The sequence below is a fragment of the Balaenoptera musculus genome, chromosome 17 (genome assembly GCF_009873245.2).
Source record: "Balaenoptera musculus isolate JJ_BM4_2016_0621 chromosome 17, mBalMus1.pri.v3, whole genome shotgun sequence".
Lineage (NCBI taxonomy): Eukaryota > Metazoa > Chordata > Mammalia > Artiodactyla > Balaenopteridae > Balaenoptera > Balaenoptera musculus.
In genome coordinates this window covers 16,419,568-16,443,387 of record NC_045801.1, presented here as the reverse complement: position 1 = coordinate 16,443,387, position 23,820 = coordinate 16,419,568, and the positions used below count along the sequence as shown (strand labels likewise).

Below are 23,820 nucleotides of genomic sequence, written 5' to 3'. Positions count from 1 at the left end.
GAATTGACCATGCCCTGATCTGGAAAGAAAATGTGGCTTCTCCCTTAGCAGTTCATCTACTTCAAACACGCCTGCGGCCACCTGCCCACCAGCACCGAGACAGACTGATCCCATCGGTCCGTGGGCCCGGACACAGCCGAAGATTCTTCTCCAGACAGTATTCCAAGCAGCCGCCGCTTCCAGCAGATCAGCGCTGGCCCCAGAAATGGAACCTCTCTGGGGGTTCTGTTCAAGCATGACCACTGCAAACACAATAAGGGAAGAGAGATGGGAGAGAAGGCTTTCCCAGAGAACGGGGAGGGCTGGGAACTTGGGGTGTTACCAAGAGAAAGAAGAAGTGCCTGGTGAACAGTTCTGCCTGGCGGGCATCCAGCTTCCCTCCTCACATGGGGACAGGATGGATGGCAGATCTCAGGGGCCCATCAGGGAAATTGTCTTTGAACCAACTGGCGTCTGAAATGAGGAGCACAGGAGGGGACCTGAGGCACAGCGGTGACGGTGCTGGGAGAGGCTGCTTGCTTTGTAAATGGGGCCTGAGGGTCTCGGGAGAATTGCACAACAAGCTGGAAAGCCAGCTCACCTTGGCTGCTGGGAGGAGAAGAAGTCTCCCAGGGCTGAGTGTGCCCAGGCGTGATAGAGCCAGCCCTCCTGGCCCGCGGGCAGGGCGGGTGTCGCTCAGAGATAAACCAACCCCTGGCAGTGGGTGATGATCCCTGTGAAGCATTGCTCAGGAGAGCAGGATTACCTTGGAGCAGGTAATCCTGGATGCTGGCCGCACACCAGTGCTAGGAGTGGGTGCTTTCCAGAAGTGCTGTGAGCCCCGCTCCTCCTGGGTGGTGTGGCCCGCTTGCCCCTGACATCAGGAAGAGCTCAGGTGCCAGCTGCCCCCCACACGACTCAGGGACCGGGCAGCATGAGCCGGGCAAGGCACGTGGGCAAGCTCCAGAAACGCCTGGAAGATGTCAAGAGCCAGTGGGTCCGGCAAGCCAGGGCTGACTTCAGTGACAATGAGAGTGCCCGGCTGGCCACAGATGCCCTCTTGGATGGGGGTCCCGAGGCCTACTGGCGGGTGCTCAGCCAGGAAGGCGAGGTGGACTTCTTGTCCTCGGTGGAGGCCCAGTACATCCAGGCCCAGGCCAAGGAGCCCCCCTCTGCCCTGGAGCCCCCAGGAGGGGCCGAGGCAGCTTCCAAGGGACTCGACTCCTGCTCCCTGCCATCAAGTACCTACTTCCCTGTGGCCTCAGAGGGCAGTGAGCCGGCCTTGCTGCATGCCTGGGCCTCAGCCGAGAAGCCCTACCTGAAGGAAAAGTCCAGCGTCACCGTGTACTTCCAGACGGACAAGCACAACAACATCAGGGACCTCATCCGCCGCTGCATCACCCGGACCAGCCAGGTAGCGATGGCGGAGTCTGCGTCTCCTTGGCCACGGGGTGGGGGGACTGGTGGAGGAAAGGAGAGAGGTGTGTGTCCTGCTCTAAGGGATGGGGTCCAGGTGATTGGAGCTTAGGATGGAACCAGGGATGCTACTCTCTGCCTTGCCCTAGATCACTGACTTCCTGATCCCATTTGTCACAATCTGGGTCCCGGCCACCAACACCCATCTGACCCTCCTCTTCCATCTTGATCCCGACCACCTAGTCTCCAAGCTGCTGTAGACACTTTTTCTATACTTCAAATTTAACTTGGTCCCTTCGCTGCTTAGAGCCTTCAGTGGCTCCCAGTTGCCCCCAGTGGGACCAGCAGACTCCGTAGCATGGCTCACGACCTCTCCAGCTCCTCTTCCACCTCCTGCCACTCAATCCTGAGTGACCTGCAGATTCTCAAACACATCAGGTTCTGTCTTGAGGCCTCTGCACATGCTGTTCCTTCTGTCTGGAGCCCCCTCACCTTCCCTGCTTTTCCCTTAACACCTACTCCTTCTCAGGACCCAGCACTGAAGTCCCGTTCTCAGGAAGCCTTTCCTGAGTTCCCCAGGCTAGGCGAGGTGCCTCACTTCTGTGTTTCTGAATGAAGGGGCCACTCCACTGGGACACAAACTCATCCCGTTTCCTCTCAGGCTCGGCTTAGACCTGTCTGCCCACAAATTCAGTGCAGCGCTTGAATCCAACCTGCGGTCAGGCAGAGGACAGAGGAGGCAGCAGAGAAGGTTTCTCCCTCCCCAGAGTGTTTACATTTTAATAAGTGGCTTTAGAAGAAGAAAAATCCTTCAAGGCCAGAGCTTAGCTGGCAGAATTTCAGGCACCGGTCTGGCATTTGGTCGGGAGTTCTCCCAATGCTCCTGGAACTGCGGGCCCATAGGGGCTGCCTGCTCCCCCGGGGAATGGGGAGGGACTCCAGATCATTCTACCCAGGTGCACAAAATGACCATTCAGCACAGGGGTGTGGGTGCCCCCCCACCCTCCTGAAGCTGCAGGGGCAGGGGTGAGAGTGGACTCCAAGGAAAGGGCTTTGTCATCTGTAAAGAGTCTCTCTCATCACTAAAATGATTTATTTTGTTACATTTAAAAGAATTCAGAAAAGAACAAACTGATATTTAAGCTCATTTTCTGCTGAGATCCCACTCTCATGACAGAATCCCCTCCCATGTCTAATAGTGTGTGTAATCTCATGGCTCCAGAAGAAGCCACCAGGAGTGGGGAAGCTGTGCTCAAACGGGGAGGGAGGGAGTGGAGCTCTGGAGAATAAAATAGAAGGTGACAAGGGGTGGAGTATTGGCTTTTCACGCTGCTGGGCTACTTCAGAGCAGCATTTCATGCTTCCCTGGCGAGGCAGCATCAGGAACTGACAGGTGGGCTCAGGCAGGCAGCCAGGAGCGCCCGCACTTGCCTGGGGTGGGCTGTACAACGCAGGGCAAGTCCCTTGACCCCCCCAGGCCCCAGATCCCACACTGGACTAAGGGGCCCCTTCCAGCTCCCAGGGCTTGTTCCTAAGTGTGCTACCTCTGGTCGCTGTGCTGAAGTTCAGTGCTCTCCTGAGGGGTGGGACCAATGGTGTTGGCGAAATTCTCAACCGCAGCTGCAGCTCAAAGGGTGAGTGAGACTCTCTGGAAAGAAGCCAGGTTGGGGCTTGTGAAACATCATCCCCCGGCTGAGTGCTTCCCCTTCCCCCACCCCACCCGGAGAGACTTCCCTCTCTTCACCTCTGCGGCCTTGAGGCTTGCTGCTGACCTTTGCTGTATCAACACAGTATGTTGCACATTTAGGACAACACTTAAAAACCAGAAGATTTCACCTGAAAGTAAGAATTTCCAGCTCCTCTTGGCAAGTCGGAAGACCTGGCTCTGTTGGCGCTGAGTTGAGGTCACCTCTTTGGGTGGGTCACCTTTGCGGCAGTCCCCACCACTCCCTGTTGTCCCAGGCCGTGATGAACTTCACCCATTTTGTTACCTGTCAGACTCCGGCAGGCAGTTTGCAATACCACTCCCATACACAACACACACACACACACAACACCACACACACACACACACACACACACACACACTCACACACACACACAGAGGGCTCAGGAGTGACCGGTGACCTGTTCCCACAGAGACGCCAGCGGGGGCTGGATCCCCAGCCCCAGGCTGTAGATGGAAGTAGGCTGTGTCCACACAGAGGGAGGACAGGGGGTTTGTCTTCTCCCTCTCCTGTGGCTTCAGCCCCCTCGAGAAGAGAAGAGAGGGGAACGAACGGACCCAGCCTGCTGGCTGTTCCCAGGAGCAGCTTCTGTTCCCTAGGGAGCAGGAGTTCTCCCTCTTTCCCTTCACGCTCTCATTCCTCTACTCCACAAAGCCGAATTCACTGGTCAGGCCCTGAACCCAGGATGGCAGAGCAGAACAAGAGGCCTCCCTCCCTCCAGCCACCTGCCCTTAGGGGAGAGGTGGGAAGAGAGGGGACACTGGTGGATGGCAGTGCTGGGCTTGAGCAATGCTTTGTGCCGGGGAGCAGAGGGGAGGGTGACTAAGGCAGGCTTCACAGAAGAGGTGGCCTCTGAGTTGAGTCTCAAAGGCTGAGTAAGAGTTTGCTGGGCAGAGAGGGGACGTAAAGGAATTCCAGGTCTAGGGTGTGTCAAATGCAGACGTCAAGAGGAGTGAGAGGTCTGGATGACCTAGAGGTAGGGAGACGTGGAAAGGACTGTCAGGAAGGAAGAGGTTTTTACTCACAGTTTCCTAGAAGCAGGAGGCACCACACACCATGCAGGGCCACACCGGGAGCACCAGGGTCCATCAGGAGGCAGAAGGAGCCAGGGGAACACACAGGCACAAGCCTTTATTGTGGTTTTGCAGGAAAGGCAAGGCAGGGCCAGGTGAACAGTTTAGGATTGGCTACTTTGAATAATTCTAGCAGGCTCTGGGCCACATATGGTCCCTGGTTGTCCCATAGCTGGCACTGGGGTGATTTAGGATGGGCAGGGAAATACTGTCTGGATGTTGGAGGGTCAGGTAAAGGAGGCTTGGGACATGGCTCTGGATTGCTTGGTCAGCGTATCACAGGCTGCACCTAGTCAAGGTGCTGGTTATCTCTAGTTATCAGTTGGCGCTGGGATGTCAAAGTGTCATAAAATACAGAAAACAAAAAACATGAATTATCCATCCTCCAAGTGTGGTCCAGGATCCCTGAGAGTTCCAAAACCCTTCCAATGGGTCTGGGAGGTCCTGCCCTTTCTAACCACTTATCTGTGTGAGGCCAGACTATCTTTATATATCTCCTTCCCAACAACACATCACAACAGATTGCTACAGAAGCCGATGTGAGAACCAGCTGTCTCCTGGTAAGCCAGGCACCACAGAGAGTTGCAAAACTGTAAAATAATGCCATTCTGCTCACTCCATTTTGCTGTTGTTTTGGAAAGTATAGTTATTTTTGCTTTAAAATTGTTATTTATGTTAACATGTAATGGGCTTAATATTGTTTTAAGTAAGGAATATTAGTTATTTTAAAATAACTAATAAACATTAAGAATTTTCTCAGTTTGTTTCTAATTTGACAAGTCTCAGTAGTTACAATCCACATAAACCAAAGCTCTTTGGAATCCTCAGTAATTTTTAAGAGTGTAAAGGGGTCCCAAGACCGAAAAGTTGGAGAACTTGAGCAGGCAAGCCCCCTGTCCCTGCTCGATCCCCTCTCCCTCTCCCTTTCACTGCAGAGAGAAAAATCTATTCAGTTCTCTGGGGAGGTGGGGGGAGAGTGGGGGGAGCATGCAGAGGACCAAGGGGGCAGCTGTGAGAAGGTCCCAAAGAAGCTCCCCCCACCCCTAGGTGTCAAGGACCACCTTTTCAGGCCGAGCCCCTGCCCTGGGAGCGGCTGAACAAGGGACAAGGGTGGAGGGACGGGACACAGCAAGAAATCTGAGCAGGAACTGCACAATCCTGCCCCCACCCCTACTGCGCCCCCAGGGAGTTGATGAGCAGGTCTGCCCCATGCCTGGCAACTGGGATTCCAGGGACCTCGAACACCACCAGGGTCCCCAGGGCGAGGTCTCCGGTTGTTCCCCCGACAAGGGCCACCGAGGGACGGGCAGACCTGGGAGAGATGCGTCCAGCCTGCCAGGCCCGTGGGGTCTCCGGGCAACGGAGTGCCTATACCCAGCCCAGGTCCCATCTAGGTCCCGCCAGAGTGGGGTGGGACAGCCCACAAGGGCCAGCAGAGGTGCTCCCTGCCCCCCCGGCATCCTCCTGGGATCTGTGATTGGCCTGTCTCCCTTCCCACGGGAGTTCCCTAGAGTAGGTCCCTCTCCCCCTCTGGGAGCCGGGGCTCAGCGCTGGCATATTGTCACTGCTCCAGATTGGCAGTGAGGGAGGGGAGCACCGGCACACCCAGAGGCGACACAAGCAGGTGGGAGCATGTGGTTGCAGTGGGATGGTCCTCTCACTGCGGCCTTTTTAAGGGCTGTTGGCTCCCCCGCACTGTGGTCAGCAGATAGATGATGGGGGGGGGGGTCCACCTGGGCCCCCTTCCCTTCTTCTGTCCACACTCTCTTTGAGTTCTTCTCTGGGGTCCCCCAACCCTCCCAGGGCTTGACTCTCCCTCCTTGGCCCATCCTAACCCACAAGCAGAGGAGGGACAGCCTGTATCTGATGTAAACAGAGATCAGAGTCCTTCTCTTAGGCCTGCAGCAGACTGGCTGGGAGCATGGCTCTGGGTTGGGGTCTGGGGCATCCCCTCGCATTCCAGCTTCTGGAAAGTTACTTAACATCTCTGCACTCCTGGCTCTTCACCCGGGAAGCCAGGGTAACGGTGTTGTGAAGGTTACAGGGGACGAACATACGGCTGAGAGTAGGTGCTCGAGAAAGAGTTGCTGCTGTTATTACTCATCCAGCAAAAGCCAGCTCAAAAAGGGGGCATCAGCACACAGGAGAGAAAGAGGGAAGAGGAGCAATCGAAGCACAGAGTGGGCCACGGGGTGCTAAGTGCCCCCAACACCTGGCCCCAGCATGCTTGGTGGTCCCACCAGGACCCAAATCCTCTTTCCCCTCCTGCCCCCTGCCCTTCCCAAAGCAGCAGGATTTCCAGCCCATGAGGAACTCACGTCTGCCAGGCAGGTAGTGAGGGATTCTCAGCCAGGATTTGAGGTCCCCGCAGAATGACCCCTGTCTGTGGGTATCACCCTAGCAGACCAGCAGCCCCCTGGCTGGGCCCCACCATCTCACTGAAACTCCAGATTCCCAGAGCCCACCGGCCAGGCAGCGCTCCCAGGCCAACTTCCTTCCTTAGCACGGGAAGTATCTCCTTCCCGTTCTCAGCCAACCCCACACCTCTGGGGTGGGCCATCTGATTGGCCCTAACAAGAACCCTACTCTGTTTCTTTCTTATGCCCATAGTGGTGTGGGCACTGATTTTAACCCTCTCCCATAACCTGAATTAAAACAACATGGTGTTGTTATTCTCTCATGGTGTTATTCTAACATTATCCACACTTGCTCAAGAATAATGCAAATAAAAATCACAATCATATTTTAACTACGCACTTTACTTTTGCATATGCTTCCGTTTATATTACCTGGGCTTACGGTTAGACCCAACTTACATGAGAGCTAATGCTCTTCTATCGTGCAATGTTTTATAGGTAAAGAAACTGAGGCCCAGAGATGGTAACTGAGTTGTCCGAAGGCACTCAGCTAGCCTCCACTAGCACCACAGCTGGAGCTAAAGTTCCCTATCTCCCAGTAGATCGTTCTTCCCCTGGATTATGTGCTACTGCTCTGCATTAGTTTCCTAGGGCTGCCATAACAAATTATCACACATTTCGTGGCTCAAAACAACAGATAAGGGCTTCCCTCATGGCACAGTGGTTAAGAATCCGCCTGCCAATGCAGGGGACACGGGTTCAAGCCCTGGTCCGGGAAGATCCCACATGTCGCGGAGCAACGAAGCCCGTGCACCACAACTACTGAGCCTGTGCTCTAGAGCCCGCGAGCCACAACTACTGAGCCCACGTGCCACCACTACCGAAGCCTGCGTGCCTAGAGCCCATGCTCCGCAACAAGAGAATCCACCGCAATAAGCATGCGCACCGCAATGAAGAGTAGCCCCCGCTCACCACAACTAGAGAAAGCCTGCACACAGCAACGAAGACCCAACCAACGCAGCCAAAAATAAAATAAAATAAATTTATCAAAAAAACCCCCCCAAAAAACCTTAAAAAAAAACCCAAAACAAAACACAGATAAGTATTCTTTCACAGTTCTGGAGGCCAGAAGTCCAAAATCAAGGTGTCAGCTGGGCCATACTCCCTCGAAAAACTCTAGGGGAGGATCCTTCCCTCCTCTCCCAGCTGCTGGTGGCTCAGGCGATTCTTGGCTTGTGGCTACAGAAGTCCAGTCTCTGCCTCCGTCCTTACATGGCCTTATCCTCTTCTCCCTCTCTCTCCTCTGAGTGTCTTTTATAAGAACACTTGTCATTAGATTTAGGGTTCACCAGAAAGCCCAGGATGATCTCATCTTGAGAATCTTAATTACATCTGCAAAGACCTTTTTTCCAAATGAGGTCACATCCACGGTTCTGGTGGTTAGGATGCGGACACATCTTTTGGGACCTGATTGATCAACACACTACACCCTGTGGGGTAGGACGCCCACGTAGGGGATGGAAGAAGTTATTGGCCTTGAATCGATCCAGCTGGGAGGCAATCCCAAAAGGAGGCAAACAAGATAAACCTAGATATCATGAGCCTGTCCTTCCAAGCATCGCTTAAATCAGGACGCTGGGTTTTTTGCAAACCTCTCCCCTTCTCTGTCAATCGGTCACCTGCTTACCAGCCCTGTCTCTGACAACAAAGACTCACTGGAACACAACTGGGAGGATTTACTGACCTCCTGGGGAGAGAGAATTGTCTCTTTTGCCAATACGTTGGATGAGGAGGCATTTATCTTTCAGGAGAGAGGACCTTATTGGTGCCATAAGCTTAAATGTGCACATATACTTAATTGTGTGTTAACGGGGCCATGGTTCTAAAGGATCATGGGCCTCACTATTAGAACATCTCTAGTGACCTCTAGCCCAGGGTGAGCAATTTCTTCGCAGTTCCCTCCCCTGTCCAGACACCCACATCAACTGAGCAGAAAGTCAGCGCCGAGTGGGTACCAGCCATCTCCTTCATCTGTCTCCATGACACTATTCTTTTTTTTTTTTTTTTGAAAGAGGAGAGGAAGGGAAGGCTTTTTTTTTTTTTAATTTATTTATTTATTTATTTATTTTTGGCTGTGTTGGGTCTTCGTTTCCGTGCGAGGGCTTTCTCCAGTTGCGGAGAGCGGGGGCCACTCTTCATCGCGGTGCGCGGGCCTCTCACTGTCGCGGCCTCTCCTGTTGCAGAGCACAGGCTCCAGACGCGCAGGCTCAGTAATTGTGGCTCACGGGCCTAGTTGCTCCGCGGCATGTGGGATCTTCCCAGACCAGGGCTCGAACCCGTGTCCCCTGCATTGGCAGGCAGACTCTCAACCACTGCGCCACCAGGGAAGCCCCATGACACTATTCTTGCCCTTGCTACTTCCCAGATGTTGATGGTCAAAAAAATTTATTGTAATTAGTAGAAAAGTGGTTGAACATTATTATTACAGGTAATGTTGAAGAAAAGATCGCCATAGTCCCCCATCCAAATATGACTGTTAGTTTTGGCTTTGCACTCATCTATCTGTACACCACCTTCCCTTGCTGGCAATCATAATGGACATGCTATCATTTTGTGCCTAATAATCCACTTCTCAACACACCACAATTTAGGTACTAGGAAGGACTTTTGATTGAGTGACAAAAAGTTCTAGTTCTGTTCCATTCCACTGTGTGGGAGCCTTTCCCACAGCACCAAGCAATTCTTGGACATCAGCTGGGTGTCCTACAACTCAATTCACGCCAATCGTAAGCCGAGATTGTCACCTGTGCTTCTGACCAACTAGCTACGGATTCGAGATTCCAACAACCCCCTCCTTGGGTTTGATCAATTTGCTAGAGTGGCTGAGAGCAGTCAGAGAAACGTTTTCCTTAATAGAGTACCAGTTTATTATAAAAGGATATAACTCAGGAACAGCCGGATGGAAGAGATGCATAGTGCATCTCTCTGAGTCCACCAATCTCCCTAAACCCTCACGTGTCCAACAACGAGATGCTTTCTGAACCCTCTCCTTTTGGGTGTTTATGGAGCTTCATTACATTGGCGTGATTGATCAAATCATTGGCCATTGGTGACTGATTAACCTCCAGCTCCTCCCTTCTCCACCAGAGGCTGTGGGGTTAGACTAAGAGTTCCAACCCTCTGATCACAAGGTCGGTTCTCCTGGCAAAGAGCTCCTGCATCCTTAAGTGCCAATGCCCTTAGGCCTGAAAGTCACCTCATTAACATAACAAAAGACCCCTTTATTGCTCTCAGCTCTCATCACCTTGGAAATTCCAAGGGTATTAGGAGCTCTGTGTCAGAAACTGATATGAAGACCAAATATACATTTCTTATTATAAGTCACAACATCACAGAAAGTAACCCCAAAAAGCTTAAGAAGAGGACCATGCATTGACATCCTCAGTGGACAAGTCAAGCATAGGATTGGCTTCAGGGTTAACTGAAACCAGATGTTGAAAGGACGCTGCTGGGCATCTGTCTCCACCTCTTAGCCCTGGTTTCTCCAGATCCGGCTTTGCTTTCAGGCAGGCTGTCCTCACATGAGGCAAGATGGCTGCCAGCAGCTGTAGTTTATAATCCACTAGCTAAGCAATCCCAGTAGAAGGAATGCCTCCTTTCCCCAGGAGTCCCAGCAATAGTCCTGGGCTGACTCCCATGAGGAAAACATGTCATGTGACCTCCTTTGGGCCAATCCCTGTGGCCAGTGGCCTGGCTTCAGTGTGCCTCCCCCGCACCCAATCCAGGGCACGGCAGTAACTCCACCCAAAGCACATGGATGGTGGAGCAGAGGTAATTCCTTAAAGTGAGCTTGGGGGAGTTCCCTGGCGGTCCAGTGGTTAGGACTGGGCACTTCCACTGCAGGGGGCCCGGGGTCTATCCCTGGCTGGGGAACTATGATCCCACAAGTCGCACGGTGTGGCCAAAAATAAAATAAAGTGAGCCTGGGGTGCTGTTGGCAGGAGGAGGAGGAACGGGTGCCTGGCAGGCAGGAGCACATACGTCCCTCCCCGTTGTTGGGTATCTAGGGCCCCCCACCCCCCAAGTTTCTGCTGTGATGGAGGATGCAGTACCTGCTGGCTGAGCCGGACTCCCTTCTCCATCCCACTGGGGCAGCTCAGTCTAGTCTAGTTTATATCCCCTGGGGTCTCCACAGCGATTTTGTTTGAGGCGAGGATTCCACGGCTTAAAAACATTTGAAAGCCAGTGGCCCTAGAGTGCCTTAAAGCTCCAAATGGCTGAGAGCCTGTGACTTTAAATCTGTCCCTCTCCTGTGACCCTGCCAGGCCACCTTCCCTTGGCCTCATCTCCCCCCTCTGCCTCCTCTTTTTGCTTATCTCCCCTTTCTCCTCCGCACTCTCCACTCCAGCAGTGGGTGGAGAGGCCAGAGGATCTGGGGTGGGGCTGGAGAGGTGGCCCCAGGACAGAGGCAGGGCCGCACTGCAGCTCTGCACCCCTCCTTGAGTCCTGCCCTGTCAGACCCTCCCCGCTCCAGCGCAGCGGCAAAGGGAACAGCTCTCCCAGGCCGGCTGGGACTGAGGGAGTTTGGCTGAAAGAAGTCAGCACCTGGCCCTGACTCTCTGGTGTCCGACCCCTCTGCCCTGGCCCAGGTCCTGGCCATCCTGATGGATGTGTTCACGGACGTGGAGATCTTCTGTGACATCCTAGAGGCGGCCAACAAGCGCGGGGTGTTCGTCTGTGTGCTCCTGGACCAGGGAGGCGTGAAGCTCTTCCAGGAGATGTGTGACAAAGCCCAGGTCTCTGACAGTCACCTCAAGGTAGGGTCCCGTAACAGTGTAAAAGGTATTTTGTGTTAGGATAGAATAGGCTACGCTGTGGTAACGCATGCCCCCATCTCAATGGCTTAACATAATACACGTTTCTTTCTTGCTCAAAGTCCAGTTCAGACGGCCCTCCCTCATCTTGTAGCTGCACCATAAGGAATACACGGCCCCCGAGACATAGTGACAGGGAGGGAGAGGGAGGGAGGATTCCGAGGGATGTCTTTAGGACCTGGCCTGGAAGAGATTTCCATCATTCCCGCTCATAGCCCTTTGAGCTCACACAGATCCACTGGGGGCTGGGAAGGATAAAGGGGCCCGACCTCTGCCTTTTCTCCCCTCAGCTGAGGAGACCCAGTGGCTGCAATTCCAGGGCAGGGAGACATCCAGGACCTGTGTGATGCATCTTTAGGACTCCATGGCTCCAACAGGATGCTGATTCTCTTGGACTTAACCAAACTCCTCACTTCCTTCTTCCGGCAAGGAGAAGGGAAACCCAGAGATGAGGGTTCATTTAGTCACGGCAAATTTGGGGCAGTTAATTCAAGCTCTAACGTGAAACCGCCCACAGCTTTCACAAACAGACCCAGCTGAACAGCTGACAGGTGGTTTCCTTGGTGACTGCCCCCCAGCTCAGGCAGGTCAGCCTCAGGAGACCCCAGCCTCCTCGCCTTCCTCCTTCCCTTCCCCTCCACACTGACCGGGATGCAGCTGAGTCCAGGCACCTCCGGTCGCCACAGGCCTCAGGTCCCCCGACTGCTGGGTCCGCTTGACGTAACGTGGATCACACGGCCTCAGCACGAGGCCATCGAAACAGGTCCAGAGAGTCAGTGCAGGCCTTGTCCTCGTGGCCCACACCCGCTGCACCAAGGGACAGGACGTGGCCCTGTTCCCACCACCCCCGGAGCTTGTGGAGAGGCTGGAAGGAGTGGTTAGAGGCGCTGGGCATCCCCTTCCCAGAGCCCGCCCAGCTACCAGTGGGCATGCTCGGCACCAGGAGCGTCCTGCCGGCCTCTGACATCCCCCTGCCTCACCTGCCCTTTCATTTCTTCAGCTTCCAGGGGTGCTGGCTTGAGGGCTAGAGCAGCGGGTGCTGCTGGGGAGGAAAGGGACAAACAGGGCCACAATTTGGGTTGTGGCCACACCTTTTCTTAGAGCAATCTAGGGTCCACTGAGGTCTCCACAAAGCACCCCGCCCCCCCGATTGCACTGGGCCTTTCCTCTGACCAGCCTGGAGTCAGGGACTCATGTCACTAAAGCCACTTACAGGGCAAGGCTGGGCTTGCCAGACCTCTGTGGGCCATGGGAGCCTGGACGGAGGGCTCTGTGGACACCAGGCCCTCATCTTCCTTCTATTTTCTGCTTTGTTTGAATTCTACCATCTCCCCTTTCTTTCCTTTTCTTCTTCTTCTTTTGTTTTTCTCCCATTACTCAAATAATGTCAGGACATTGAAGAAAATTTAGAAAATTCAGCCAAGGAAAACATAACAATGGCCCACAATCTCACCAACGAGCAATAACCCGTTTACTCTTGGCGAGCATCCTTCCAGATGTTTTCTTAGGCAAGTGCGTATCTCTGGATACACAATTAGCGAGGACACCTTGACTTCCCTTGCAACAGAATGTTTCTGTCCGGAGCGTGGAAGGAGAGGTGTACTGTGCCAAATCAGGCAGGAAGTTCGCCGGCCAAATCCAGGACAAGTTCATCATCTCGGACTGGAGATACGTCCTGTGCGGATCGTACAGGTGAGCACTGCGCTTCATCTTCTGTCGGGGCTTTGCGGAGGCCAAGGCCCACACGCCCACCAGCAACCCCCGGGGCAGCTGGGGACTCATCATATACACGAGGCTAGAGGCAGGACCAGCCTGGGCGAAAGGGGAAAATCTGGGCCCTTCCTGGGGGCACTTCGGGGTAGGGAGACACTTCCAAGTGCCTTGGTTTCCCTTTGCATGGCAATAGGACATAAAATCCTGTTTCCCTCCTCAGATCTCTCAGGTGTGATTCTAAAGCCATGTGATTTGTTTGGTTGTGTATGGGGGCCCCATTTTATTTTTAAAATGTTTGGTTATTTTAATATAGCGAATGTATTGAGATGTAATTCACATGTCAGATACTTCATCCATTTAAAGTGTGCAATTCTTTTTAGCATCACTTTTCTCATCCGTAAAATGGGGATAACAATACTTCCCCTTGCTGACTATTGTTAAGACTCAATGAGATAAAATTTGCAAAGCACGGCGTAGCTCCCAGCACACAGTAGGTGCTCAATAAGTGGTTGCTATCAGCCAGCCAAAGCCCCAAGGGAAGGGACATGGAATAGGCAAGACTTGAAAGGGTGTGGGCTGAGAAGACGTTGGTCGTGAAGGGCTGCCCAGCAGAGCAGGCCTGGGCGACACCACATTGGCTGGGGGAGAGGGTGTGTGGGCCCTGAGAAGACTGGAGAGCACCGAGACAGCCCTCCTCTCACTTCAGAATTGCCAGGGCTTGCTGAGCTGTCACCATGTCCTAGATAAGATTACAAGCGTCACCCTCTGTGGCCCCTGACCACCAGCTTCCTGGCCCCTCCTCCACTTCCCTGTCAGAAGTGTCTCCAAATTTAATGGGACTTCAGGCTGGTGCTAGGGACCAGAAGTGGCAGCAGCCCAGCCTAGAAGCCAGATGAGCTAAGTTCAAGTTCCCAGCTCTGCAGCTTCCTGGCTGGGTGACCTTGGGCAAGTCACTGCACCTCTCTGTTCCTTCATTCACTCACCAGCTATGTAGAGACCTAGTAGATACAGACCAGGCCTGCTGCAGGCGTGGAACAGGATGGGGCTCCCTCCTGCAGCTCCGCTCAAACTAGGCGGGTAACCGATAACAAACCCAGGGGAGGGAAGGGGGCCTGGGACGGCGCCAGGGTGCCCCTCTCTGGCTCCGCATCTCCACCTCTTCCTGAGCCTGTTCTCCTCAGCTGTGCGAAGGGCCTGTGGCGTCCACCTCACAGGCTGCAGTAAAGGAAGCTGGGAGGCACTGTCCCTCTGTGAGGGAAAGAGCTGAGGTTTTACAACTAGTGTGCAGGGAAGGGGCTCAGGGACGAGGCAGGCCGGAGGGGACACCTCCAGCGTCCGGGGGTCACTGAGCCCACATCTGTTTCCACCCACAGCCTCTCTCCTCATCCTCTGCTCCATCCGGGGGCACCTGTGGAAAATGGAGTCCCCCTGCTTCTGATTCTCAGGCCCTGTCTCCAGCCCTCGGTTGTTTGTAAGAGGCTGAGGTGGGGCTGAGCTCCCCTCCCCAAGTGGCCAAAGCCACCTTATCAGCCTTTGATTCTTTCCCTCGAGAGGGACAAAGGCCTCTGGGCAGCAAGCAAATAAAGCTCAGGGCGGGAGCTCAGCCTAAAACCCTACATCACGCCTCCGACCTTGACCTCTGACCTTGACCAAGCACCACTAGACCGAGTTCACCACCTGGAGGCGAAGGGTGAGGTCTGTGCCTGGGCAGTTGCCCCAGACCCCAGGAGCCAAGCCTGGAGGGAGGGGGTCCACCAAAGCAGAGGAATTCTCGCACTCTTTTTTATTAGGTGAAATTCACGTAACATATATTAACCATTTAAAATGTACAATTCAGAGGCATGTAGTACATTTACAGTGTGTGCAACCATCACCACTATCTAGTTCCAAAACACTTTCATTGCCCCCCAAAGAAACCCCGCACCCATTGGACGGGGAGGAAAAACTTTTTTTTCGGCTACACAGCTTGTGGGACCTTCATTCCCTGACCAGGGATCGAAACTGTGCTCCCTGCAGTGGAAGCGCAGTGGTCCCGTGCCACCACTGCACCACCAGGGAAGTCCCAGGAAACACTTTTTCCTAATACCCTTCTCGGTTCTCTGGCTGGGGCCCTGTAAAATGGACTGGTGAGAGACAGATTAACAGGAGAAAAGCAAACAAATCTATTTAATACAAGTTTTACGTGACACAGGAGCCTTTAAAAGGAAATGAAGACCCAAAGAAATGGTTAAACCTGAGTGTTTTTATATGAGGTTGGATGAAGAATGGACAGTCATGGAAAAACGTGATAGGACGAAAGGGAAGAGCTAAGGGTAGTTACTGGGGGAAACAGAGAAAGGCCGGTCCATTCGGATCCCTCTGAGTCCCCCTGCCCTTGGAGATAAGGATGCTCCTTTCCTCTGGGTACAGGGAGGGCATCTCTCACATGAGGGCCTTGTGACTGGCTTCAGGGAGAAGGGGGAGGTCAGGGAGAAGGGGGAGGTCAGAGAGTCCTTCCTGAACCTGCTTTTCAAATTCCTTCAGCTCAAAGTAACATCTTCTGTCAGAGCGGCATACATAGACGGGGGGGGGGGGGGGGGGGGGGGTGGCATATCCACAGCCCCTCCACCACTAAGCGGTCACTTCCCCTTCCCCATCTTTGAGCAACCAGTTGTGCGACTGGCAAGTGGCTTACTTAGCCATTAAAAAGATTTCCATACATTTGAAAAGGACAGAGAAAGAAATTCTGAAAGAAGATGAAGAGGGGGAAGCCTCTTCTCTTATTTTCAATAAGGAGAATTAAGTCTCTCAGTTTTCATTTGTATTTGCCCTTTGAGCTCATCATGCAGGGGTGGCCTTGCCCCTGGAAGGGGCAGAAGGAAGCATAACCACCTTGCTGAGCTTTGTGCCAGGCCCCGGGCCAGGTGCGATCAGACCTTTACTAAGGATTTAATCTTTGTGACTTTTTTTTTTTTTTTTTTTTGCCTTGCTGCACGGCATGCGGGATCTTAGCTCCCCAACCAGGGATCAAACCCATGCCCCCTGCAGTGGAAGTGCAGAGTCCGAAACGCTGGACCGCCAGGGAAGTCCCTTAATCCTCGTGACATTCTGAGGGAGGCATTATTCTTCTGACAGATGGGAACTGAGGCACAGAGAGGGTAGGTGATTGGGTCAGGGTCACCAGCTTCCTTGACTAGGATCTCCAGCTCTCTAGCGCCTGCTGAGGCCAGGCTGGGCTTGATATGGGAGGTACCAGGAGGAGGGTGGCAGTGGGCTTGAAGACATACCGGGCCATTCCTGCGAACTGTGGAGAATCCAGCTTCTGGAGGGAGGGCAGAACAACTATAATGTTTTTGCTCTCAACATTCAAAGGTGATCTGTTTGCCAGCCTTTCAGAGGATCCTTTTCCCTGGTACCCTTAGAGCTGTTTCCAATAAAAACAAAACATCAATCAGAAAAGCCTTCACCCCATCCTTTCAGTACACCTGTCTCTGGGCTTCAGATATTTGGGCCCTTCCCTCTGGTTGCACACAGTTCTCCCAAACTGAAGGGCTCTGTCCGCTTCTCTGGCTGAGCCGCGGGGGTGGGAGTGGGGAGGGTGCGCATTTCAACATTTCAGCTCTTGTTGAGGGTCTTACCCAGCACAGGTGCTGTGCCACATGCTGGGGACACAGAATTCCTCTCTCTCGTCAAGAAATGTAGATGAATGACCACAGGGTGTGGTAGGGTGTGTGCTCTAAGATCAGCATGAGCTAAGAAAGTGCTCTGGGGTCAGCCAGGAGGGAACTCCCACTTCTGCTGGCAGGTCCAGGAGGTTGGATTGAGGCTTGGAGGATGAAGAAGATTGGGGCGGGGGCAGGGTGCGTAATCAGGCAGCTGGAACAGCATGAGTAACAGCATGGTATCAGCATGGCCTTCCAACCGGCTCCTGAGTCCACTCCTGCCCTGACCCCTGCTGCCACCCTGGGCTTTACCAGGAACAGAAAGATTTTTAAACACAAACCAGATCAAGTCACTTCCATCCTTAAAATCCTTCAATGCATGTCATTGCTCCTAGGGGGAAAAAAAAAAAATCCACCTTCTTACCATGGCCTCTGTCTTAGCAGGATTCTTTTTCCCCTCCTCTGTGCTGCAGCCGCACTGGCGTCCTCCCAGGTCTTTCATGCCTCAGGGTCTTTACACTCGCTGCTGTTTATTCCCTTTGCTGGACAGCTCAATCCTGTTGTCTTTATCCTGCTAACTCATCTTGCCGAAGGCAGCTTCCAGATCATTCCCTAGAGACCCTTTCTGTGAACTTGTTTAGCCAAGATTTAAGAAAGATGATGTCGGGGCCTGAGCTGGGTCTCTTTTCTTTTCTATTGCTTCCTGGCAGGAAGTACAGTTAATACAGTGCCGGTATGTTTATACATGACCATAAATATTTGTTGAATGAATGGATGTTCATGTTAGGTCCTGGCCATCCAGTACGGCTAGAGGAATACAATTTTTGAAAGTGTGCATCACTGTCTATGAAATTGATTTAGTGGATGATCCCCAGAATTCTTCAAAAATGAAATAGGATAGAAAATAATCAGAGCACACTGAGGTAAAGGACGTTCTGGAGATTGTTGTGAGGTTATTTATGTATGTATCTGTGTATGTGAGTAGGTTACAGTGTATCAGTAAAATGTATTTCTCCAAGAATAGCCAAGATGAGTCTGAAGAAGAACAGGCAGGGCGGACTTGTCCTTCCAGATGGAGCTGTAGTAACCAAGACAATGTGGCATTGGGTGAAGGACACACACAAAGTGACAAATGGAACAGAAGAGAAAGCCCAGACACAGACTCCCACATGACAGGGCATGTCAGAGCAGTGGGGAAAGGTGAAACCGGAAAAAAAAAATTCTCCATGTGAAAAGTTGGATTCTACTTCACACATACACACGCACACATGCGTGCACACACACAAAATCACCTCCTAATAGATTAAAAGAACTTAAATGTCAAAAACAAATTTTAAGACTCCTAGTAGAAAATAGAGACGAATGTCTTTTTAGACCTTAGGATGAGGATTAGGTGTCTTAACATAGACACCCCTCTGTGTTAAACAGAACACAAAAAAGCATTAACTATAAATGATTGCTAAATCTGACTGTATTACACTTAAGAACTCTGGTTCCCTCAAAGACAGCTCAAAGAATGTGAAAAGTCAGATTACAAACTGGGAGCAGGTTTTCATGATGCCCTGACAAGATTAGTGTCAAGAATCACAATGAACTCCCACAAACCACAAAAGAAACAGCACAATGGAAGTGTGGGCGAGGGGGGAGAGGTGAGAGCAGGCGTTTCACCGGGGAGGAAACACACGAAAAGATGTTCAGCATCCTCAGTGATCAGGAAAATGCAAATCAAGGCTAGAATGAGTTACCATTTTATACCTATTCAGTAAAAAAAAAAAAAAAAAAAAAAAATTGGGTTGGCCAAAAAGTTCATTTAGGTTTTTCCATAGCATCTTACAGAAAAACCTGAACAAACTTTTTGGCCAGCCAGTAAGAAGCCTGACAAAACAAATAGTGCGTTTACAAATTTCTACACTGCTGATGGGATTGCAAATCGGTACAGTGACTTTGGAAAGAGTTTGGCATTTTCTCTAAAGCTGAACATTCACCTAGCTTTATCCAGCAATTCCACTCCTAGGTGTATTTCCAAGAGAAACGGGTCCACAGGACAGTAGAAGATAGGTATAAGAGTGTTCACTGCAGCACTGGTCACAACAGAAAAACCATGGAAACAACCCAAATGCCTATCAATGAGAGAATGCATGAATACACCATGATATAGCCCCCAGTGGAATATCATACAACAGTCAAAGACAAGTGAAGTACAGCAACAAGAGATAACATGGATATACTGCAATATTTAAGTGAAAAAAAAATCCCCAAAGGTTAATCCCCAAAGATATATGTTAAAAACAACTAAAATAGAAATATTTACAGTTGTTCCTCCGCATCTGTGGGGGATTGGTTCTAGCATCCCCACAGATACCAAAATCTGAGGATGCTCAAGTGCCTTATACAAAATGGTGTAGTATTTGCATATAACTTACCCATATCCTCCTGAATACTTTAAATCATCTCTAGATTACTTATAATACCTAATACAATGTAAATACTATGTAAATAGTTGCCAATGGGGCAAATTCAAGTCTTGCCTTTTGAAACTTTCTGGAAAAATTTTTTCTGAATATTTTCCATCTGTGATTGAATCGTTGGATGCAGAACTCGAGTATACGGAGGGCTGACGGTACTTTCAAGAATATAGAAAACTTTTTTTTACTATAGAAAAAGGAAAGTATGGGAACCATGACACAGGATTCTGGGTGATGATTTCCTCTATTTTGGGGAAACTGAATGGGTTCCTAGGAGGGACCGTGTGCTTAGATGCTGGTTATTGTCAAAATGCTAGCTTTTTATTTTAGGTGATGGGTTCATAGGTGCTTATTAGATTATTTAAAATAACTAAGTAAAGGGATTTCCCTGGTGGTCCAGTGGTTAGGACTCTGCACTTTCACTGCCAAGAGCCCGGGTTCAATCCCTGGTCAGGGAACTAAGATCCCACAAGCCGCTTGGCGTGGCCAAAAAATAAAATAAAGCTGTAAATGGGTCATTAACAGATCAATGATGAGAGTGGGTCTTGAGCCAAAAATTATGATTAAATCAATTCTCTGTACTTAAGGGCCAAAAAAGCAATAAAAATAAAATGTAATTCTTACCATGGGTGGTGATAAAAGAAAGTGTAAAAGCTAGAGCACAGGATGAATGGACATGTGGGGTGTAAAGGAGGGACACCCCTGAGCAGTGAGCAGGGTGAGGGGGGTGGCACTCAGGTGGTGCAGGGATACACAAGGGACACAGGGGCACAGAGGGTGCATGGAGGCCTGAAAAGCTGCCCGGGCACCTTTGGACCTGCCTTTTTTTTTTTGGTGGTGGGGGGGGATGTGGCGGGAGGGATCTTAGTTCCCTGACCAAGGATCGAACCCGTGACCCCTGGAGTGGAAGTGCGGAGCATCTCAACCACTGGACCGCCAGAGAAGTCCCCTAGACCTGCTTTGTTAAGAAAGCATGCAGTTGCTTGTTCTAACCTAGCCTGATTCCAAAGAACACAGGGCGACTGATTTCTTCGTGTAGCCAAGAGTCCGGCTGTCCCAGAGTTTGCTGCCTTCCCCGTCATCTGGTTGGCCAGAGGCACGGCATGAGCTGCTCACCTCTCTGGGGTGCGTGGGTGGCTCCTGGGCAGAAGGTGAGGTTTAAACAAAGCCTGGCTGTTCTTCCCAGGATCGCTCCAGCCTTGCGTGGGCCCTGCCCTGCCTCACAGGGCAGGGGACTCCAGAAGCTGGGCCCACCTTCTGGTGGCAAGACATGCTGGCTGGGGGCTGGAGGCTGAGACTCTTGGTTGGGTCCTTTCTGTCCCCCACAGTGACCCTGTCCCCCTCTGACCATGCTGTCCCCATTGCTCCCCACGCCTAGGTCCACAGGATTAGAGACCCAGGAATCTCTAAAATGATGTTCCTGGTGGGTCTTCTGTGCTGCCACCAGGCTTTTTTGCGGGGAGTGGGGTGATGAGGGGAGTTTTCCATCAGAGATAGAAAGGAATCTATTTAAATTAGGGAATCATAAAAGGTAACACACAAATGCCTTGAACATTTTGTTTCCATTTAAAACGTGTAAATAGAGGGAAGGCCAAGGCCTCTGCTTAAAGGCGGCCTCCCGTGGGTGTCTGGGCAAGCCCACTGATGTGGCATCTTTCCCATCCTGTGGGCTCACCCTGTGTTCTCCTTTCCATCCCCAAAGAGCATAGGATTCTCCCTCCCACTCGCACCCCTTCCGGCCCATTTGCCTGAAAACTGGGCTACACCCTTTAGCTTTTCATGGAAATACAGCCCTTCCTTCCAGGGAGCAGCCCCAGACTGCTAAGCTATTTGGTTAGAAGAGGCAGGTGTCACACCTGTCACAGGTGGAGCCGCTAAGGCCCCAGCAGCTGGGTGACTCACATCAGCACAGAACTGGGGACACTGGCACTCGGCCCCTTTGTGCCTCCACAGGGATCTTCTAAGGGCCAATCTGAGCACCGGGAGGGAACACTGACCGGAGGCCCGGATTCACTCTGCATCTTAACTACTCCCCTGCAAACCTTTGCTGGTCTCTGAGCTTCAGTTCTCCCATCTGTGGGAGGGGATAACCGGCGTTCTGGCCCGGGTGGAAGGAGCCGGCGCGGAGGAGCGGTGGGCACGCGTTCGTGACCCTGCGGGAGCAGGGTGCCCGAGGCCCCCCCATCCCTGCCCCTCACTCTCTCCTCTCGCCTCCAGCTTCACCTGGCTCTGTGGACACGTGCACAGGAACATCCTCTCCAAGTTCACGGGCCAGGCGGTGGGGCTGTTTGACGAGGAGTTCCGCCACCTCTACGCCGCCTCCAAGCCCGTGATGGGCCTCAAGTCGCCCGGGCTGGCCGCCCCCCTCCAGCCCAGAGCGGCCCCCAGCCCCCGAGCTGGCCGCCTCAGCGGCAGCAGCCACTCCACCAGCGACCGCGCGTCCTCCGACCCCTTCAGCAGCCTGTCGACAGGCAGCAACCCCCAGAACCGGAGTCTGTCCACGTCCTCGGGGCCCGGCAGCCCCCTGGCCCCAAACCCACCTCTGGCCCCCAGGTTCCAGCCCTATCACGGCCCCTGGGGGGCCCTGACCTCACAGGCCCACTTCTCCCAGAGGCCCCATGATGGCCTGTCTGTTCCCTACAGCAACCTCAACGGCTACAGGCCTCTGCGGCTGCAGGTCGAGCAGCTTGGCCTGGTGCCCAGGGTGGCCCACACCCGGAGGCCCTTTCCACAGGCCTTCCTGAATTTCTGAAGGGTCCCTTCCTCCAGCTCACCTCCCCAGGGCCAAAGCTGGGCATTCCTGGATTTTCTGGCTCAAGGACCCCACTTTAACCAGTGGCCCTTCGAACTAAAGGCACTTGGACGAAACCGTTGCCTGTGTTTGAATGTTCCCAGGCCTCAGACCGTTCGCTTGCTGACCCCCACACTTCCCTTGGTTCCCCTCTCTAGTACGGCCTATGCAGCACATTCCAGAAGTTTCCAGGGAGGTGGGGGGCAGGGAGCTAGAGAACAAAATCATGAAAATGGAGCCCCATTCTCCAAAGAGCAGCCAGTGCTTTCATATTAACATTTTCCGAATCTCTGTAATGTGAGAAGTGGCTGATGCAGCCCAAGTTTTACATATGGGTAAACTGAGGCACTGAGAGGCAGGGGGTGGGTGTGACCAAGGTACTCCTGTGTGTCCCAGTGCCCAGGGATGGTCCGCTCCCCAGAGATTCTGGACAGATTCAGGAGAAAGTATGGGGACATTCTAGATGTTTCTGGGAGGGGAGGGAAACTCCTCCTCCCTTGCGGAGCATAATACTAGAGTATCCCTGGCCCGATGAATTAGGGATGAGGCCCCAGAACCTGCCACTGTAAGTTGTGTGTGGCTGATTGAAAGTGTGGCCACCAAGGGTGGAGCAAACCAAGGCATCTAGGGGATGGAGATGGACAAGGCAGTTTGGCAGCTCAGGTTTTTGCTCTGAAGAGCCTTGGGCTGGCCTGGAGGTCCCTGGAGTCTGGGCTGGATCCCAGGGGCCTGAGTTGTCAGATCTGGGAATGGCCCTGCAGTGGTGCTTCAGGCAGCCTTGAGCAACCAATGAGGACCCCGCATTGACCTTGCAGCCCCCAGGTGTAGTCAGCTACCTCCAGATCCAGGCCCCTCTACCTGGCTTGTTGACGTCCTGCAGCAGGAATGCTGGGCTTTCACCCTCACCAGCACCCAGTCCCATCATTCTTTCCTTCTCAGAGTCACAGCACATCCTGTTTGTTCCTGGGGTGGTAATAGATCCTGAGGGCACAGCCTTGCTGGGGTAGAAAGAAGAACACAGGATGCTTAGGGACCACAAAGGAGGGCCAGCCAGCCCAGCTTGGGGAGGCCAGAGGACACTTCCCAGAGAAGTGACAGGTAACCCAAGACCTAAGGAACAAGGCTGTACGGCTGGGGGGAGGGATGCGACCCGGGCTGTTTCAGTCCAAGAGAAGCAGGGGCAAAAGCCCCACACACGTCTTTGGGTTTCCATGTCCTCCCCCGCCACCAAGTCGTCTCAGCAAATGTCTTCCTGTTGCCCTTCTCCGGCTCAGAAGCTTTGTCTTTGCTGCAGAGGCTGGGAGGACAATCCTTCCTCCTGGTGGCCTCTGAATCCTGACGCACATGGCATCCCGAGTGGCGCTCTGCAGAGGGCATCTCCCTGCAGCCCAGCCCTGTTTGTATTTGTCCAACACTCCTGGCAGAGGCAGAGGCATCTTTGCTTTTGTTTTAAACTGTATTTCTGTCCTCACTTCACCTTTTTCTTCCTTAGTTCCTGAAAATCCAACAATAACAACAAAAGCCCTTTGGTTGCTGAAGGTTTTTTTTTTTTAATAAATTTATTTATTTATTTATTTATTTTTGGCTGCGTTGGGTCTTTGTTGCTGCACGTGGGCTTTCTCTAGTTGCAGCGAGCGGGGGCTACTCTTCGTTGCGGTGCGCAGGCTTCTCATTGTGGTGGCTTCTCTTGTTGTGGAGTACAGGCTCCAGGCGCGCGGGCTTCAGTAGCTGTGGCACGTTGGCTTCAGTAGTTGTGGCTCGCGGGCTCTAGAGCGCAGGCTTCA

At 52.6% G+C, this 23,820-nt stretch overlaps 1 protein-coding gene across 1 annotated transcript; it reads left to right on the top strand.

Moving 5' to 3' along the window:
- Positions 1-913: 913 nt before the first annotated feature.
- Positions 914-21,997, top strand: FAM83A (family with sequence similarity 83 member A). The gene is made up of 4 exons (XM_036830720.1): positions 914-1,393; positions 11,202-11,369; positions 12,994-13,118; positions 21,463-21,997. The coding sequence occupies exons 1-4, from the start codon at positions 914-916 to the stop codon at positions 21,995-21,997; spliced, it is 1,308 nt and encodes a 435-aa protein (XP_036686615.1).
- The last annotated feature ends 1,823 nt before the right edge of the window (positions 21,998-23,820 follow it).

Coding starts and splice junctions, on each gene's coding strand:
- FAM83A (XM_036830720.1), top strand. CDS start 914: ATGAGCCGGGCAAGGCACGTGGGCAAGCTCCAGAAACGCCTGGAAGAT. Junction 11,370..12,993: donor TCTCTGACAGTCACCTCAAG/GTAGGGTCCCGT, acceptor CCCTTGCAACAG/AATGTTTCTGTCCGGAGCGT. Junction 13,119..21,462: donor GTCCTGTGCGGATCGTACAG/GTGAGCACTGCG, acceptor TCTCGCCTCCAG/CTTCACCTGGCTCTGTGGAC.